Source organism: Idiotropiscis lumnitzeri, chromosome 10, assembly GCF_059441095.1.
Source record: "Idiotropiscis lumnitzeri isolate Australia: NSW breed Sydney's pygmy pipehorse chromosome 10, RoL_Ilum_1.0, whole genome shotgun sequence".
Lineage (NCBI taxonomy): Eukaryota > Metazoa > Chordata > Actinopteri > Syngnathiformes > Syngnathidae > Idiotropiscis > Idiotropiscis lumnitzeri.
This window is the reverse complement of record NC_142400.1, coordinates 14185914-14205321: the sequence shown is the minus strand read 5'-3', so window position 1 is coordinate 14205321 and position 19408 is coordinate 14185914. Positions and strand designations below refer to the sequence as shown.

General features: G+C 36.4%; 1 protein-coding gene across 8 annotated transcripts in view; it reads right to left on the bottom strand.

The window, feature by feature from the left end:
• Positions 1-265: 265 nt before the first annotated feature.
• enpp2 (ectonucleotide pyrophosphatase/phosphodiesterase 2) overlaps positions 266-19408 on the bottom strand; it is a 32258-nt gene continuing 13115 nt past the window's right edge. For 7 of the 8 annotated variants that reach the window (XM_088306262.1, XM_088306259.1, XM_088306257.1 and 4 more), the window contains 12 exons: positions 13826-13857; positions 13532-13659; positions 11851-11926; positions 11670-11757; positions 9964-10133; positions 8462-8597; positions 7764-7903; positions 6546-6681; positions 5239-5316; positions 2795-2927; positions 1948-2101; positions 266-1075 (listed from right to left, as the gene is read on the bottom strand). In XM_088306262.1, the coding sequence (XP_088162388.1) occupies positions 905-1075; positions 1948-2101; positions 2795-2927; positions 5239-5316; positions 6546-6681; positions 7764-7903; positions 8462-8597; positions 9964-10133; positions 11670-11757; positions 11851-11926; positions 13532-13659; positions 13826-13857 (1442 nt within the window). In that variant the 3' untranslated portion in view covers positions 266-904. The remainder of the gene's footprint in view (positions 1076-1947; positions 2102-2794; positions 2928-5238; positions 5317-6545; positions 6682-7763; positions 7904-8461; positions 8598-9963; positions 10134-11669; positions 11758-11850; positions 11927-13531; positions 13660-13825; positions 13858-19408) is intronic. The other variant, XM_088306260.1, reaches the window with a different exon arrangement.

Here is a 19408-nt window from a genome sequence, read left to right as displayed (position 1 = left end):
ATGACAAGGCAACACAAAGCTATGGTGATGCTGAGGCGCATCACGCACACATTACATGGCATTAAATTACAAAAACAGGTCACCACACCATTTCCACTTCCCTTAGAGTTTCAGTTGTGCAATCGAGGGTACACACTCAGTAGTTCAACTATCATACATTGACAAACATACTCTTACACTCGCCACTGACAGGCCGTTGCAGGCGACATGCAGAGCGCTGCATTCAGGAAGTCCAAAAATGAGGCTTTTTCACGCTTTTCAGACATCAGGTGACTAGAAATGTTTGTTTTATTAAATGAAATGTTTTACATTATTTATGAGTGGACAATGTGGGATCATATTCATAAAATTGAGACTTATTCTTAAAAAGACCAGTGTGATCTCCGATCTCTATCGCTTTCTGGATAAATGCTTCTCACCCTGATTCCAACACCGCACAGTAATTTACCGTTCTTTGCCATTGGTTATTACATGTTTTTTTCTTTTTCTCAAACACCGAGTAAGCACTGGAACAAAACAATGCGCAACACGCAGCATGGCAGCTGCAGCCGAAGTGTTCACAGGTGAGTGATGTAACGTGAACACTATCAATCCGAGCATAATATATACCTTTACTCAAATACAATAAAATGTAAAACACACATTCTAATTTTCACAGGTTTCTTTCAGTTTGATATAGTACAATCAAAATGTAAACATAAAACATAAACCGACACCAAAGAAGTTATCTTCTTCCCTATTAGCTGACTTTTACACTGAATGACAAACTTAGTAGCTTAGTGGTGTTGAAGAGATGGGAATCAAGCGAGTGTGCAGTTCCATGAGATGACATATCCCATAATAGCTACAGCCATGTCAAAATGATCAAAATGTTCAAGTCGATCAAAAATAGGCAAGTAAAAATTTAGATCTCACTCTCATAAGTGTTCATATAAGTTTTCAATGAGAGGATTTCTGTATAACTTCGCGTGGTTCTACGGTACAAGTCCAGACCTGTCAGAATTTCAACATCTCTGACCCGGGCGGTATGGATCTTCATCAGGTCCTCCACCCAGTTCGACTCCTCATCTGAGCTCTGCAAGGAATCATTAACAAGTATTAGTGTTGGGTTGGGTGGCTTTTTATGGAATTAATCTTACCTCTTGGCCTCATTTTCAATAAAATTATTTTAGGCCCGGTAATGAGGCATGTGGTCAATATTTACATGGCGTACTTTCCGGACTGTAAAGCCATTACTTTTTAATTTTTTTCCCACTGACGAACTTGAAGCTGTCAATAGATTTTCCCATAGTCTCATCACATCTGACCAATGAAATTACCGATCACGTCACAGTGGACAAATGAAACTTTCTGAGTGTGCTGTCATTCTGAATATTCACATCAGCCATTTGTGGTTAGAGTGTCCATGCATGAGGGAGGGATGGGCTGCGTGAAAGAGAAGTCTGGAAGTGTGTGCGAAGCAGTTCGGGGCTGTGTGGGAACAATTGTGTGTAAATATAAGCATCTTGATTTGAATTAAATGAATATATGGAACACGTGACAAATTTGACTCCCATCTCTCTGTTGTTTGTCTGGCTCCTGGACTCCCCCCATCACTCGCAACGGCTGACAGGCGATATCACTGTTGGGACAGCAACTCCAGCCATGGAGCGACATATTCCAAACACGTAAACGTGTTACCAAAGGTTGCATTGCTGCATGATGAGGAAGATAAGCTCGTCTGTGAATTTGCCTTGAGGGACTGAGATAATTTCTGGGAAGCTACTTTATAACAAGTTGCGTTCGGTAAATCCATCGGTGGGACCTTTTTCTTTACAAATACTTAAATAATTTGTTTTTGTGGCCAGATTTAGCTTTTATTCTGGCGCCTTTTGTAGTCCGGGAATGATGGTAATTCACTTCCTAGTTGGAGTCAGCCCAAGTGTAAAGACGAGAAGGGTTCCTTACATTGCAAGTCTCATCATTGTTTGGTCTGTGTGGCAAGATGAAGGCAGCAGAGCTGAGGGGGCCACCACATGAATCTGCAGCCTGTCTGAAGTCTAAGCAGCTGGTTAGAACCACAAAAAAGTGAGTTGGGATGGGTATTGTACCACGTGCATACCTGCAGTTAAAAAGAAATCATGACATTAGTCATGTGAAATGAAACGTAACAATATAACTGGTTAATTCATTTTTATTTTAATTATTTTTTTAAAATTATGAAATGAGCACTTCTCTTAAGTGCGCCAAAATCGACTAAAGGAAAAAAAACAATTGATTACTAAAATACATGACCTATATTCTAACACACGTTTCTTTTCTCACTACTAATGCTCTATTTGTGCAATTTAAATCGAGTTTTTAGGGCAAGTGATGCTGTTTGAAACGTGAGGGTAATTTTGACACCTCAACTTGGATAGCACCTCAGAACTTTGTGAAACTTGTCAGCCAATTGGAGAGGGGGTTCATCCTATGTTAGATGAGGCTTCTTTGGTGCACATGATTAGTTAGGTGACTTGAGTTAGCCCGTTGTGTCGCTATGACCTTTCCTTCTGGCTCGACATCTTCTTATCTACGACAACCTTGGCGCCCATCTAGATGGAATCAGTTAAGATCGTAGATAACAGAATCAGCGTTTAATAGTTCAAAGTAAATAATAATGCGTAATAATCATGGGTAACACTAATTAGTGGTTTTCTCGGGTTTCATCAACTAAAGGGTCCAGGCACACAAAAACCCATTCTCAAGAAAGAAGCAAACTAGTGGATGTGAGAAGATACAAAAAAAAACAACAAAAAAAACCCCGAAATCTTACTCTTTAATCTTGTCAGTAGAGTCCTTTACGCCGTCAAAGTCATTATCAAATATTGGTCCAGTGAGAACATTCAAGCCATTTCTTTCAGTGGAATATTTCTTCAAAAGGACTCTCTGAAAATAAGACCATATTTCTGAGGGGGGAAAAAAAGAGTGTGGAGAGAAGGTGGTAGGTAGGAATGGTGCGAGAATGCAGGAAATAAAGGTGACAAAGAAAGAAACAAGCAAATAGTTTGCAAATAAATGAAAATCATAACAGGTACCGGGTAGGTGGATCATGGTACAGTCACATATACAAAATATTTCAACAGTGAAAGCAGTTACTTTATTTTTGCTGTAGTCTGAAAACATTTTCGTTTGAGATGATAAAAATACATTTAGTCGTTAATGTTTTTTTTCTCCAAGTGTTTACATCTGAACTATGATACACACCTTGGAAGGTAGAATTAAAGAATATGAAGCAAAACACAATTGCAGCAGCTGCACCAAGCCTGTGCTGCACTCACATAATTAACCATTTAAATTGGTTGTGATGCTTTGTCTGTTTTGGGGGTAACTCCCTTCCGACTTCTTTTAACTGGTGAAATAAATACTTTATAGGCTTTATGTCTGGGGACCAATTTGGCTAATCTAGAAACCCCAATAACAATGAGGGTTAGGCTTTGGGTAAAATGTAAATTCAAATATATTACAATAATTTGCAAATCCTTTTGAACCTATATTCGGTTCATTATTGAAACAAGATATTTAGTGTTCTAACTGATGAAGGTTCTTGTCTGTTGTTTTTTTTTTTGGCAGTGGGCACATATTCTCTTATTTTGAATTTTATGCTTGCAATCTGTTGCCCAAAAAGATGGGACGGGGATAACAATAGACTGGGAAGGTTGAGGAATGCTAAAAAAAAAAAATAATAAATTAAAAAAAAATCATAATAATTGGGTATGAAGGGAGCATCACCGCAAGGCTCAGTGGGATGGTGCAAGATTGCCCATATTGTGACCAAACGCATGAATAAATGTTCAGTTTAACAATGTAAAATGTAAAATTGCAAGGAAATTAGCGAATTCATAAACTACTAATTTATGAAATTGTATATTGGAGGACATAATTATTTGAAGCCCGGCTATCTTTTTAAGTTTCCTCAACGAGAAAGAGACGAACGGTCCCAAATATCATGGTTGTTTATTATCATTATCATTATCATGGTGAAAGACAACATCAGTCAAAATGGACCAAAAACACACACAATGTAAAAGTTAAAAAATGTTATGCCCATTTTAAGTTACAAAAGTATTTGATTCATTACAACTGAGCTAGAATTCTGGATCCCACCGATTGACACTATACTGGACTGTATATGATCCAATCTATTACAACGACTTCTTATCGCAACATAATGTGTGTAACTCCATACCCCTCTGGGGAAAACTAAAGACCTGTCAAAATACGCCGAGGACAAAATTATAGACCTGCACAAGGCCGGAATGGGTTACAAACCCATCAGTGAAAGGCTTACTGAGAATGTGACAACTGCTGGTGCCATTCTTTGAAAGTGGAAGACACACAATGGCCATCAATTGGTCTTGGTCTGAAGCTCTATAAAAGACCTTGCCTTATGGAGTGAGGACAATCATGAGAGTGACTCAATAAAAAGCATAAAGGTCATTGAGTGGCCAAGTCAATCTGTAGACCTCAGCCCAATAGAAAACCTGTGCAGGGACAAGCTTCGAGTTTTCAAGCAGCAACACGATTTGGTGAATTTCTGGAAAGAGGAGTTGGCCAAAATCCTCCTGGTTTGACCTTTGTGCTTGTACGACTAAACCTTCGACAAGCAGTCAACAGGGATACGTTTATTCCTTCTCTGATGTGACAAAAATGTTGTTTTAGGATATCTCTATACAGCACTCAAAATGTTTCTGTCATCAATTGCTCCTTTTTTCTCCTTGGTTTACCCATTCTGAAATATAATACACCGGTGGTTGCCTCAGGGCATTCCAAATGGTTAGTTCGGATTGATTTTCCAGCTTTTGTCAGCTTCCAGCTGCGCCAGTGTCATTTTCTCTTTTCGTGTCATCGTGGTTACACCTCTAACTAGCATAAATGCAGTCTTCACAGGCAAAACCTAAATCTGAAACCGAGTGTAGACATTTGGCCGTATTCATTGTTGGGCTTGTAATAACACACAGCTGGCTAGCGCAACACACTTGTCAGTCACATATTCCAATATTTTTGCCCGCATGAAAAATGGATGGGTGCACACAAAAGATTCTTCTCGTGTATTACTTTCAAATGTAAACACCAGGAAAGAGGTTGAAATCTTATGTCATATTCATCAGCTGAGTTGAAAAAAAATGTTTGCAGTCTATCGCAAAAATAAAGAGATTGGCCTCACTGCTCTGATACTTTGGGAGGGAAGTATACATATTTGCTGAGTGAGATTCTTACTTTTGAACGCAGGATACATAGGAACCGTGTTGGTTATGAAAACAGCTTCATATTTTTTGTCGGTGCTTGTGGATAATTCTGTTGACATAGAAAATGCATTTTAGCAAGTAACAATCTCAATTTTAATCACTATTAAATTAAGCCTCCTTTATGAAATTCTTTTCGTAAGGCAAACCTATTTGTAAAAGAAAGACCACTCAACAATTACAAATAAAGCAATTATCTAATAAATTATTCATTCATTCATTATGGTCTATATTTGTATCAATGATCACTCTGAATGGCATGCAGTCACGCACAATCAAATATCCTAGTCTATAAAAAATATCTTAAATCAACAATAGGCATGGGCTGATTACCGGTTTGACGGTCTGCTATGGTTTTTAAAAAGTCAAAGTTTCAGTAATCGCTCACACTCTGTCACCCGAAATGAGCTCTTCGTTTCCTGACTGAAGGGACTTCTAAGCAGGGCACAATATGATTGGTTGTTTGCGGAGTTGAGTAAACAAGACACCTGATGTTAATTGCCTACAATCAACTTATTCCCCACCTTGTCAGTGAGGTATTAGCACAGAGGAGGAGGGGATACGGCTCCAGTTAGTAACACGGATGCGTTTGCAATGTCCTAAAAAAAAAAAAAAAGAATGAAAAAAAAAAAAAAGCCCCAAGGATAAAATGATTGGCCCACAGGTTTGTTCAAAAAGTAGTTCACCAGAGATTGGACAATGTCACTTGTTATGATTTATTTATTTAAATTCAACATGGTACATGTTTCTTTAGATACCAAATATTCTATATTTTGTTTAAAAATTAAATACGTTGTGTTGAATGGGGAAGTATTTCAAAAAAGGACATTTCAGAGTACAGAATACTGTGATATGGTCCAAATTTTTGCTCAGAGTTATCCTACCTAGAATGTAATATCAGCCCATGCCCAATTTATTATTATGTTTATTCTTATTAGTTTGGTTAGCAGTGTCGTTAACTGCAAAGAGTATAACTGATAAATTGAATAACCATTAGAGGGAAGATAAATCACAAATGTTCTCCCGTTTATGTCAGGGTACTTGTCAAGTGTTCCAACAATTTAATCCAGAGAGCGGAAAGCAAATTTAACTCTACATTTTCTCGTACTTGGGCATTTTAGTTTCATTCATCATCATTTCATTGAAATTTTAATTTACTATACCAGTGCTAAGCAGGACTTGGCAACAAACATAACAATCACATGAATATTAACATGAATTAAAATAAAAATGTTACAATAATGATTTCATTTTCTTAAGTAGAATACCATTTTCACTTACGTGGTGGGTATAGGAAGGCATAAGTGAGATGTGTTTCTGCCTTGTAGTTTGTACAGGACTGGGTGAAGGCTGATGGCACTCTGGCATCGGGTCGAACGCAGTTTAACAGGACTTCAGGCAAAGCAGACACTTCTACCTGAATGACCACATGGAGGACCATGCTTGAAATATTGCACCTGTTTTATTATCATTGGATTGCTTAATTGCAGCGTTAGGTCACATTCACTTATGTGTGTACTGTATAGTATGCTTAGTGCAGTATGGTATTATTTAAAGTTTATATATAATTTATTAATGTATATTAAATTCACTGCTGAAAGTATTGCTGGTGCTAAATTGCTCATACTATTGATGCATGAATAGTTCATACTATGTTCCGGATATCTTCAAATGGTGGACCGCAGTCCGCATTAGGACTAAATCAAGACCTCATGTGGACCCCCTGTCAATGAATGTTAAATAAACATTACGTATGTGCATGGTTATGTAGCCATTTTTTTCTCACATGGGTCATGTCACAGACTAGACAGAATAAGCGGAACCTCAAGCTGCAAACTCTATTGGTTACGTGATTACATTTGTAACCTGAAATGTTCAAAAATCAAGGTAATATTCCCCATTGAAATGAATTAAATGCAATTAATTCATGCCCCAAAATGTTTTTCTTCATTCGTAAGCCAGCACAAACCACTGTCTCATAATACTGCAACCCCATGGCTTTAATAAAATGAATGAATCAGCCACCAATTTGGTGGAAATCCATTCAAATCAATTATACTGTAATTCTTGTTTTAATATGGAGAAATAACTCGACGTTTAAAAAATATGAAAGCTTTATTTGGCACTCATACAAAAATAATAATGTCTGGGGAAAAATCATTTTAAAATAAATTCTAATTAAATTCGATTATAACTTGAATATTTAGGGTGTGTTCTAAAATTTGCTCTGATGCCTGAACACTACTCTGAGTGTGTGTGCGTTCAGAGAAGCAGCACACACTCCCCTCACATTCATTTCTGAACACGCGCTATGTTATAAGCCAATCAGTAGCTCGTGCTTGAACTGTTTCCATTTGGGCAACCTGACGCTCTAACCCGAGTTGTAGCACATAGAGTGTGCTCTGGGCACTTTGAAGAATTGAACGGCACATTTGAACTGCTTTGAGTTTCTGAACGGTCAAAGTGAAGCAGTGCAGTCAAAAATATTATATGCAGTACCTGTCGGCTAATGCTGTATGATGTCCAGAGAGGCATTGAGAGATCCTCGTTGTAGCCACAGACATAGTCAGTGTGGTGCAGAATGGAATACTTTGCATAGTACTGTACTGCAGGACGACCGTATGGCATATTCCTGCTGTCTAAAAAAAATTCAATAAATAAAGCATCTAAAAAGAATACAGTACAGAAACAGACAAGCAGCAATGCAAAATAAAAATGTATACTATTAATATTGTTGGGAAGAAAACAGTAGAATTACAATTTAATATATATATATATATATATATATATATATATATATATATATATTGAAAAATTAGTTAATAAGCTTGTTTTATTCCCAATATTAATATCTAGATGAATTTTGATGAATGATAATGGTTATTACTAATTTCTTGTTTGTTGCAATTTCAAAGCTTTATCGTTTTTATATCTTCACTTAAGTACCTGTCAAGAGTTTGGCGATAGTCAGCCCCTGCATACTCAAAGTTTGGCAGATTACGCATATCCTTTACTGTTTTTCACCCATTTTTCATGGAAAACCTATGTCCAATGTTTTTATCTTTTTTTTTAAATTTTGGGTGTTTTTAGAAAAAAATAATTCATTTTTTTCTTCCCAATACATTTCAATGGGCATCATTTATAGAATTGCATGGGTTGGCTGTTTTGCATAATTTGCAGCATCAGTTTTCACTGACCATCAATAGCTTGCCTCAGTCGCTGGTTTAGCTCCTCCACTTGGTTCTGTAAGAAACAGAGCCAGAGTGACTCTAGATTATAGCCTCGTGCAATGGTCACTTTCAAACCTCTTTGGTCCCGTCTTTTTACTCGAAACTGCAAAAAGAATGAAAAGAGAAAAAGTCTCTTGACAGTGATCAACATATGAATCTGAAACACTGCATGCAGCGACCCTTGTGAGGAGAAGCGGTTAAGATAACATGATTAGTATGTCAAATTAAAGTTACTTATTTTCATTCATGAACATAAAAAAATGTTTTAGTGGTTGAATACTATGCTTGATTAATTTTGTACTTTTGAGTGACGCCAAGAGGACGACTCAAATTTGGGTGAACTCTGTTTGAAGTCCTTCATTCTGGCTAAAAATGGTAAAACATGGAGAGCTAACTCTTAACGAAAGAGTCCGCTTTAAAGTACTTCATGATACTAAATGGTCTCATGTGACAGATTTGACAATTGGTCTAGTACATTTGTAAGCGCAATAAAATTGAACTATTTATGTTCTCATACATGTTCAAATAAAGCACAATCAGATATAATTTTGACATGATCAAATGCAATATGAATATAGATGTTGGAGAGAATAGTAAACTATTCTAGATTGTTACACTCATCAGGGTAAAATGACACATCTTTGCGACATTGTGAATTAAATTGAGTTGGTCTGAGTCATAAAACTTCAGGGCTACAAATGAGTCCCACTGCGGCACTGAACCAGATGGTGTGGAAACAAAGCCACAGAACTGAATGGTGAATAGAATCTTAGCGGCAGTGGGTCAAGAAAATATCCGATCGAAGGAAATTCACTGATATTGACATTAAAAAGAATGTCTGAAATAATCTGGATAAGATTAGCCTTAGATGAGTGTACTGTCAATGACTTTAGAGTAGACACACCATAAACGAGATTTTCAGACAAAGAATACACACAATTTTGGACAGAGCTTCAAGAAGAAATGAAAACTTTAGAAGAAAATGAAAAACCAAAAATGAAGTTCAAGGAATGAGAAACGTTTACGAAAATGCAAGATAGGTTGTTGATGGAGACGTGAATGTTGGAATGAGCAAATACATTATCTGATATGGTGGGAAAAGGCTTCAGAGAAATTTTGATGGCAAGTGTGAATGACTTAAGTATATTGACACTGGCTATTTAACAAATCAAATTGACACTTGTTTTTTTTTTTTCTCTTAAGTGAATTAAGTTATGAGGTCCAATGAGCAAGATTTCACTTATTTGAGTTCTGAAATTTAAATATGTACTGAATTGTGTCATTAGTGTATTGATTAGTCATAGAAATACAGTCTATTTATGACACACTGAGAGTATATGTGCCTGTGTTAAGTGTAGAATTTACATATTGCTAAACTATATGCATACATTACATACTGTATGGTCTTGTCAGCTATTTACTGTAAAGAAACGAGGGCCAAGATCTGCAACAATGTCATTATGGAAGACCTTGTAATTGCAGTTGCAGCCAATGTCGTCTGTTCCGGTATGATATTGAGCTGCAGTGGTTGGCTTTGAAACTTCCTCTGGCATTGTGGGTTTGTAGAAAGGGTTTCTCAGTAGGTGGTTCAAACTGCCATGTGTTCCATTATTGGGTGCTGGTGTCAGACCTAGAAGATCTGAAAGTTAAAAAAAAATAAGTTAGCTAAAAAAAAAAGCTCATGTTAACGAGCATTTTGGCCACGCCCCCCTCTTGGTAGGAGTCACTTCATCACAATTTTCCCAGTCAAAGTCATAGTGTATATGTGTGTATGTAACTATTGTGCAGAGGGCTCTCTGCTAAGACATAAACTGCTGCAACGGAAAAAACAAGCCAAGGCGTGACAATTGGTCATAAATCTCATCACAAAAAAGTCCTTAATTGAATAGAGTCTTTTAGGGACCCCCTAAACTTCTAATTTTAGCACTGATGTAATTTTTACATGCATACCTATTATATAAGTGCCAATGTTCAGCCGGATCAAGTGTCCCTTTAAGCTTTAACTTAAAGGGGAAAAAAAAGTAGCTCCTCCTTGCGCCGCTATTTTACTGTGGTGGAGGGTATTTCGCTTGTCCTCGTGATCTGGAAAGCTCAGCTCAATTTTAATTCGAGAGCACTTTAAAAAAACTAACGGAAGCTTAAACAAATTGTAAATAAATATTTAATGTACATAAATCAAACAAAAACAGGAATGATAATAGTCATAAATTGTTCATTTTCAGAAAAATATAACAATATATTTAAAAACATAAAACGGAGAAACTGTTGGTGACATTGAGACAGCATTGAGACAGTCCTGCAGTGCCTCATCTGTGTCTTAACCAAACGGTCACTATCCTTTGCACCTGAACAAGTTCAATGAGTGAAAGTTCATAATCTCATTCATATTTTGGGCAAAGGTGAACACATTCATTCTGGCATTTGTGAAGGTTTTGTTCAAGAATGGCAGGTTTTGTTAGACTTTCAGAAGAAAACTCATCGAAACAACAGTCTTCATATAGAGAGTGATAAAGACCTTAATTGCCAAGCCAAGCTATGGATGCACGCGTGGGCACTTGCATCATCAAAATGCAAATTATGATAGCAGCTTTAAGGAGGGGGACCATTGTGGTTACCCCACTCTGGAAATCTGTAGGTGTTGGCGACAACTAATAAAGCAATGTTACTGTTTGTTAGTCCCTGGTAGGTTATTGTTTTATGGTCGCCTGAAGATGTGGGGAGGGGACATGGGGGTGTTGTTTTCTTAGCGTGCCTGACAGCTCATTTCATACCTCAGCTGGATTCCAACCTTAGATTGTATTTGTGCTTAAGATTAGATTGTATTTATGCTTAAGATTAGATTGTATTTATGTTTTTGATTGTATGTATGCTTAGTATTTGTGCCTATTATCATTAATGTTTGTGTTATTACAATGCACTTTTCTATTATACCATTGAATATCGTGTTTAAATGTCTTATTTATTTGTATTTTTTTCAAACTTAATATTAAATTATGTTACGTTAAATAGTCTTGTGTTCAATTTCGATTTATGTGCAGCACTTACTCGCAGCTGCAGCTGTCTTAAAGCGCTATATGAATAAAGTGAGTTGAGTTGAATGTTGTTGTTTCCTAAATCTAACATTCGCTCACTATCACTAACACATCCAACAAAATATTAAACAAACATTTCTTACCACACATGGCATTATAAAGCTCAATGTTTTCAAATGCTGGAACTTTTGTTTTGAATTTAAAGGAAGGCCCATATCCCAAGAAAATTGTCTGAAATGAGAGTTGAAACATGTTTATTATTCTGTATTATTAAATCACTAACAGGTATAATACAGGTATGGATGGCAAATTATTTTTGAGTACCTGCATACTGTTGATTTTATTGTCATATCCATGGTCACCAAAGAACCCGCAAAGCCTCTTCACTTCAGGTGCTTTCCTGAAATAAGAAAATAAAGATAGATTTGTTCGGCTTATCTCTGTTAGTTAGATGATGGAATATTAGAAATGTACATGAAAATGACTGAAACCACATATCAATAAAAAAAAATTAAACATAGGATGACGCAGGAAGAAAACAGTAAACACAAATTACTAAATTACTATTGCCTCTCCAGCTTGATGAGAGATCACTTTTGCTCCCACCTTCCACAGGTCAACATATGACAGATGAAAACTCAGATTAAGTCCAACCAAATGTTGGGTAACCTTTGTTTATGTATTTTGAAGCACAACTATTCTGTCAATGATGTAATACCTAGTGGAGTTTGGAAGATATAATATCTGGCTATAACCTTGCTATGAATGAAATCATGTCCATCATTATTGCACTGACAAGGGAAATGCAGTCAGTGGAGACTCACCTCTATCAAGGAGCGTGGAAATAATAATAATAATAATAATAATAACAATAATAATAATAGACAAAACAAATTCTCTGTACTTCATTTGAAGTTTTTAATTCCAATAATGATTTCATGGTCAAATACATTGGCCACATTTAAAGGGAGGCAGTGGAAGCCAGCCTCACCTCACTCCTTCAACATAAGCAAAGACAGCATAGATAGCAACCGCCAACACCTATTGGTTAAATTGCTGTACCACAACAGAGGAGCATATTTTCTGCCTCTTCACATCACAAATACAATACTTTCAGACACTTATAATTTGCATTCTGCTTTTCCATAGTTAGGCTAATGTATTTCATACATTTTTGTTCAATATTAAGTTTGGTCAATTGCATAAAACTGCTCTAAAGACTAAATATTGATGTCATCCGACTGCATAGCTCACAAACGAGACACTGATCATTTATTTTTTTCAAAATAATTAGGAAACTGAAGGATTCTATTACGATTACTGGCATTATTTTAAACACATGCGGGACAGAATGTCGATAATTAAAGTTAGCAGGTTCATATTTACTGAATATTTTAAACATTGATGAAACAAGAAGCATTTATCAAATGAAACTAGAAGCACGGGTCACAAGAATGACTGGGATTGTAGGCCTGATGTTTACTGATTTATTATATTATTCTCATATGCTAAATTTATAGTACTTAGTTTAAATGTGTGAACTTTACTGAAATATTCAGTAGTAAGAGAAACTTGCACATGTAGCATTTCCATGACCTGCACTCACACTCACAGCACTTCATGGACAAATATGACGAAGCACATTCTCCACATTGGCTGTAGGGATGCAAACATACCAAATTGGGCACTGGAGGACACACACAGATGCTATCAAAAGAAAACACATTCCAGAAGACATAACAATTGGAGATCGGAGCACATGCACATACGCATACACACACACAGGCAGGTACGTACACTTGCACATACATACATATATACATTCTTTGAAAATCACAATGTCTCATCACTGGTTAATCTATTCTTAGAACGGCCATGAGGGCTACTCATGTGGTCTATGGTGACTACCTGATTACAGCAGGCAGGCAGTAAATAGAAACATAGAGTGACTTCAAATCTGGAAGAATTGAAAGAGTGTGTAATATGAATAGATGTTAACTATCACCTGGCAATGTGCCATTTCCTGTCCACCAGAAGATGTACATCTTCAATCCGTCGGTTATTGGCATAGTGGAGTCTCTTTGGCAGATTCTGCTTTAAATAAGGCCTAAAATGCTGGTCTGGTTTCTTACACTAGAAAAAGTGTTCACAAGAAATGTGACTGTTTACAAAGTAATCATCAAACTGACATTTTAGCATTTGTAAATTAATATATGGAAAATATTCACAATTCATTATGCATTATTATTATTGATTGTATTTTCTGATCCATGGAATTAAAACAGACTACCATACTTACAGTTAGATTTGCAACAATCGTCCTGGGGTTATCTGAAAAACAATGTGAGAGCATTCAAGACAAATTGAGGTCATATAGTATACAGCCCTTAACTCATTCACTACCAAATTGGACTGATCTTTCAATACCTCAACATTTTTTGTTCGGTCACAATTGGACCTACCAAAACAAAGAGATGACTTTCTTGTTTCACCAGATTATTTTTTCTCAATTTTTTTTTTCATTCCTTACTAATCACATAAAAAATATGGGGGTTTCAGGGAAAATGCAGATTTTTTAGCAAAAAGAGGAGAAAACAGAAACATGTCTAGCTAAACAGACACTTTGATGCATTTTTTTTACTTCTGTGAGACCTCAAACTATAAAACAAAAAAAAGACTTACAGAGGGCATATGATGACAAAATAATTTACAGATATCCAATAAAAATGTGCTGAGTCACCACATGACTCAAGTTGAATGTCAATGGATTTTTTTCAATGCCAATCACCATTCATTATATGAACTCCGATTAATCTTTTTTCACAACTGTGACACACTTTGTACCATTTTTACTACACGGTGTATCATGCCTCTTGCCTAAAGTCAGAAAAAATAGGCTTTGACTCACTCGCTATTTAATGAACGTGGTTGTTGGCGTTGGTGTAGAAAATGGATAGATGATGACAACTGATACAGCACTACATTAATAAAAGTCAATTACAGCAGATTGTATTGAGTTTTTTTCCAAGTGAACTGTTTGAGTTTATGTGTTCAAATATGAGGGATCAGACTGCTTCCTGTTCTTCACTCTATCTGAGGCATCGCGCATGATTAATTTCTGCCACACACTCAGACGAATTTCAGGGCACTAATATTATTGCAAACCATGAATTGGATACCATTGGGTTTAAGAGCTGGTGGATTAGCTTTCCTCCGAAACTTTCCAATTCAATCCATGCGGTGAACCTATAATCCGTGGGTGGGTTAAGCGTTGGTATGACGTTTAAAATTGTGTCTGGCTAGCTAGCTGTTCTGGTCATTAAATTACGGAACAGCTTAATGGTCATGCTAAAGCATGTTGTGAATTGATACAACCCTAATATGCTAACAGTGACAATGCTAACATACAGTAAAACACAATCAGGATTAAAATTGTGTCCAGTTGTTATAACTACAGTATGGATAACGTACAATGTTTGTGTTTGTATGTTAAAACAGTCCCCTCTTTGAAAATAGCTACATAAATGAAATATAATTACATATTATTTTTTACCGACTATTGGTCACATGCTAACAGTTGGAATGCTAAAATACAGCAAGATAGCATCCAGGGAGCAGAAAACTTAAAGGAGATAAATAAATTAGGCTTTAGTACAGGATTTTCCCCGTGCTCAAGTACTATTTTGAAAGGAAATCTCAAAGCTCAAATGCTGTGCTAACAAACAGTTGAATGGAGAAAAGTGCTGAGGCAGATTTGATTCGGATTTTACATCGCACCCTGTGTCCAAGTACTTTTTAAAAAGAGAATAGCTCGAGTTAAAATTTGGTATTCTGAAATTTAGCAAAATATCACCCTCAGTATAGAAAACACAAAGATACATCAATAAGGGTTTTACAATTCATTCTCGGCGGTCAGGTACAATTTTGAAAGAGTACCTCAAATGCTAACTTGCTCACAGTTGGTACACTAACAAATAGCAAAATAGTAACCTGCAGAAAGTAGAGAAAAAGTGCTGAAGTGATTAAGATTTTACATTTGTCCTGGTGGTCACGTACTATGTGTCTAATGAAAATTGATACAATGCAAATTTGCAAACAGTTGGGATTCAAACATAACAAGACAGCAACCTGAGTTGAGAAAGCGCAACGGTAAACAGTTGTGGTGTGCATCTCTCCACAACAGACCATACGGGTTTTGACACTTGGGAGGCAAAATGATTCAAGGACGATTTGAAAATGCAATGATTCAATTCGGTTTGGCTCAGTGGGATTATGATTCGATTCAATATGGTAATGTTCAGTTCAAAAAGGTATGATGTTGTGACTTTTTTGTTGTCATTTTGCATAAATTTGAACAAACTTGTCGGTAGAATAAATCTTTCATTTCCTCCATTTCCATATCTCTCTCCAATAAAAGATGATTCAGTACGCGTTTCGATACAAGTGGAATGAGTCAATTTGGTTTCGACACATTGCACTCGCATCTTCCAAAAACTATTTTTCAATTCAAACAGTTTTTTTTTCTTTTGTTTCAACTCTGGTAAACCAAATAAGGAAGATGTTTGATGCCAAGTAGCATTGTACTACCCTGTCAACGTGTTGTGCTTCAAAGTGTTAAGACGATAAGCCAAACTCATTTCATGAACCTGGAAAGCTGAGCGAGATTGCTCGTTTTACTTTCACATACTAACAACAGTGAATAAGAGTGAAACTAAAACAAAAAGGTGGATAAAAGAAGAAAAGAAATATGACATTGAGACACATCACATGCAATTACATTCTAAATTTAGCAACACCTCTGATGTCTGACCAGCATTACTACTGCTGCGCTACTATGTTAGTATGTTACTCGTAAACACCGCCAGATTTTAAATGAATGCCATTCATACTACAATTAAACATAGATTATGTGGTAGTCGCAGTCACTGCATTCTAAAAGGCCCATGTGGACCGATGAACACGCCACACAAGCAATGCCCATGCTGTCACCGTTTACATTCTGTAGGCTGCTTGATGTTTTTCCAACGTCACAGCTTTATGCTTGCCACCTTCAAAGAGGCAACGGAATAAAGGCTGACATGAAACAGTGTAACAAATACACAAGACACATCAATCACACTTAAAAGTGAACCCACCCTGCCTGGCATTTGATGCCACTAAAGATACAAAAGTCCTCCTGACCCCACACCTTCCACATGCCACCAGAAGAATATGAAATACCTTCATCACCCGTTTAAGGTAACCCTTTAATGACATTTAACACATTGACCCAGGAGTTCAGCATTGGTAGAGACTAATTCCTTCACTTCTAAAGTCTATAATTATAATATATAATCGCCAAACTGTATAAACCCATTTGCCATCCAGACAATTTTACAACACTCTCGACCAATGCTGTAGCTGGGAACTCAGAAGCTCCTTGGTTTCTGTGTCCAACGGGTTCCCTAGCTTGTGAATGGGATGGGCTGAACACTTTCATCAGGCCCAGAATATGTGTTTTCTAATCCCAATTGCTCTGTGTAAGGAGCCGAGGAGTTTTAGAGTGGAAGGAGATGCATGTAGAGTAGTGCAAATTAGTCTACTGCACAAATTATTGTTTTTATGTTTCTGCCTTAATTAGTCTTGTTTTGCTTTCTGGTTGATAACGATTTTAGCTTCAAATAATCATTGATTATTATTTTTTAATTTATCACACATTCTTTATTTTTATGTTTTTGAGCTCTAAGGAGGGACAAAAGGTAACACAATCATTATATTCCCAGTATTTGTATTTTGTATTTGTTTTTATTTTTTTGAAAGTATACAGGGACAGTGCATATTAATAAAACAGTTTCCTGTAAATATGCCAGATTATAGCCAATGGCTAATTTGCATCCGTTGTCCCTGTAGCAGGTTGATGTTAGACTGTACAATAGAAAACATAACTACACTAAAGGGAAAGTAATTAAATTAAAGGGTACAGTTAGAACAGAAGCACAAACTGACGATATGTCATTATGCAGAAAATTAAGTGGCTCAAGATCTACAGTTTCATCTGCAAAAACTGCTTGTCTCATGTTATAAGGCAGAAATTGCTTCTGTATTTGTTGTATTGGCTATGCAGAGGCTGCTCAAAGAAAACATGCACCTGAAGAGCAAAACCCAACAGTTAAAAAAAGAAGAACTTCAACTGGAGGCAGACTGCAGTAAATGTGGAAAATGTGGACGTTTCAAGAGATCTGGCTCAAGGAGCACTGTTGTGTTTGTCAGAAATATGATGCCATCAAATTTCTATAATATTCATGCAGAGAGCTTTTTATCAAATAAAGATGGAAAGAAGGAATAGATTAATACCGCATGGTAATAGTTTTTCAAATCTATTATGGTTAGAAGGCACGAATTTCAGTGGCAGTGTCACTTTTTTTCCACCAGGTGCCCTCAATGCTCCCAAATTCACCAGCTGCAACACCCACACCTATCCATTGTTTTTCCAAACAACAGTATCATTGAACACAATATTGAAATTTGTTGGATGTTTAAATAGTATTATTAAACGGTGTCTGTGAATACAATATTGTTGATCTGATCTGCTTGTCAATAAAAACAGGTCAATTCAAACTTTAGTGGCACTCAAAAATGTTTTAAATTGTCAAGTGGAACAATTCCACGTGCTCTTAAAATAATGTAATTGGGATCTCATTCAAAACAATGTTTTCAGCTTATTAACAGTTTTTTGTTTAATATTTTCAATAATATCTTGACAAAATGTTACTTTTTTTTTACTTCCATTAAGTTTTTTTTTTTTTTTTTTCAAAAACAGAACTTGCTTTACGAAGGTTGTAGGCTTTCCCCACCAAAGTCAAATAAAGCAGTTTGAGTCACTGTGCCTAAAGTGACATGTGTTTCAGTATAAGCTTTCATAACACTAGACACAATGGTTGTGTAAATTTTTATTAAGTATGTGATCTTATGTTATCTACTTTATGTGATGGATGTCCATCTCCGACTCGCGAGGATGACGTCTTTCGTACATGGTGGATTCTTCTAGGGGAGTACTGGATTTAGGGTCAGCGTCAACAAAGCAGCGCTCCTCCGGGGTAGAGCTGGCACAGCTCTCACAGGGGTCATCTGAGGATAATTCAGAAAGACGTCTTTGGACTTAATAAATAACAAAATGACAAATATTTTAAAAAATGGTTACATTGGAGGTGGTCTCCTTTCATTTGATGTAGCCAAGTTATCTTGTTAATTCAAGTTAAGCCAAATCTATTTACATAGCCTTTAATCAGAGGAAAGTCTCAAAGAAATTCACATGCCCACAGTTCACAAATATTAATGACATCCCCTGATCTTAACCCCCAAGAAGGAAAAACTAAAACAAAAAAAAACATTTGGGTAAAATAAGAACTCTTGAGAAGGGACCACAGATGGGGGAATCCCCCTTCCAGGATGATTAGGCTGTGCAAGATTTAAAACATAATCTGCTGCCTTTCCATGGAAGACAAAAATAAATAATATTAATAATAATCTTTTTTTTTTGCCTCGTTAACTTGGTCAGTTCCTGTCTGTTACAAGTATTATTTGCCTTCTCTTATTGAAAAAGGGCAGATTCAACATAACATATTTTCTTGACTGAAAGTTGCTCTGGAGTATAAATCGCATTTTTTGTGGGTAATTCATATTATAAAATACAGATATTTCATCATATTTCTCTAGCTGTGGCCATCTAGCATTCAGTTTTTTTTTTTGTTTGTTTTCTTCATTGCAGTCAGAGTTGCCTACGCTTTTTACCAGTTCCTAACAAGTTTCACATTCACTCCAAACTTTCTGTCTGCTGCTTGATAACAGTTTTCAGCCGCAAATTTCACTACTACTAATCTGCAGAATATGATTCTCTTGCGGG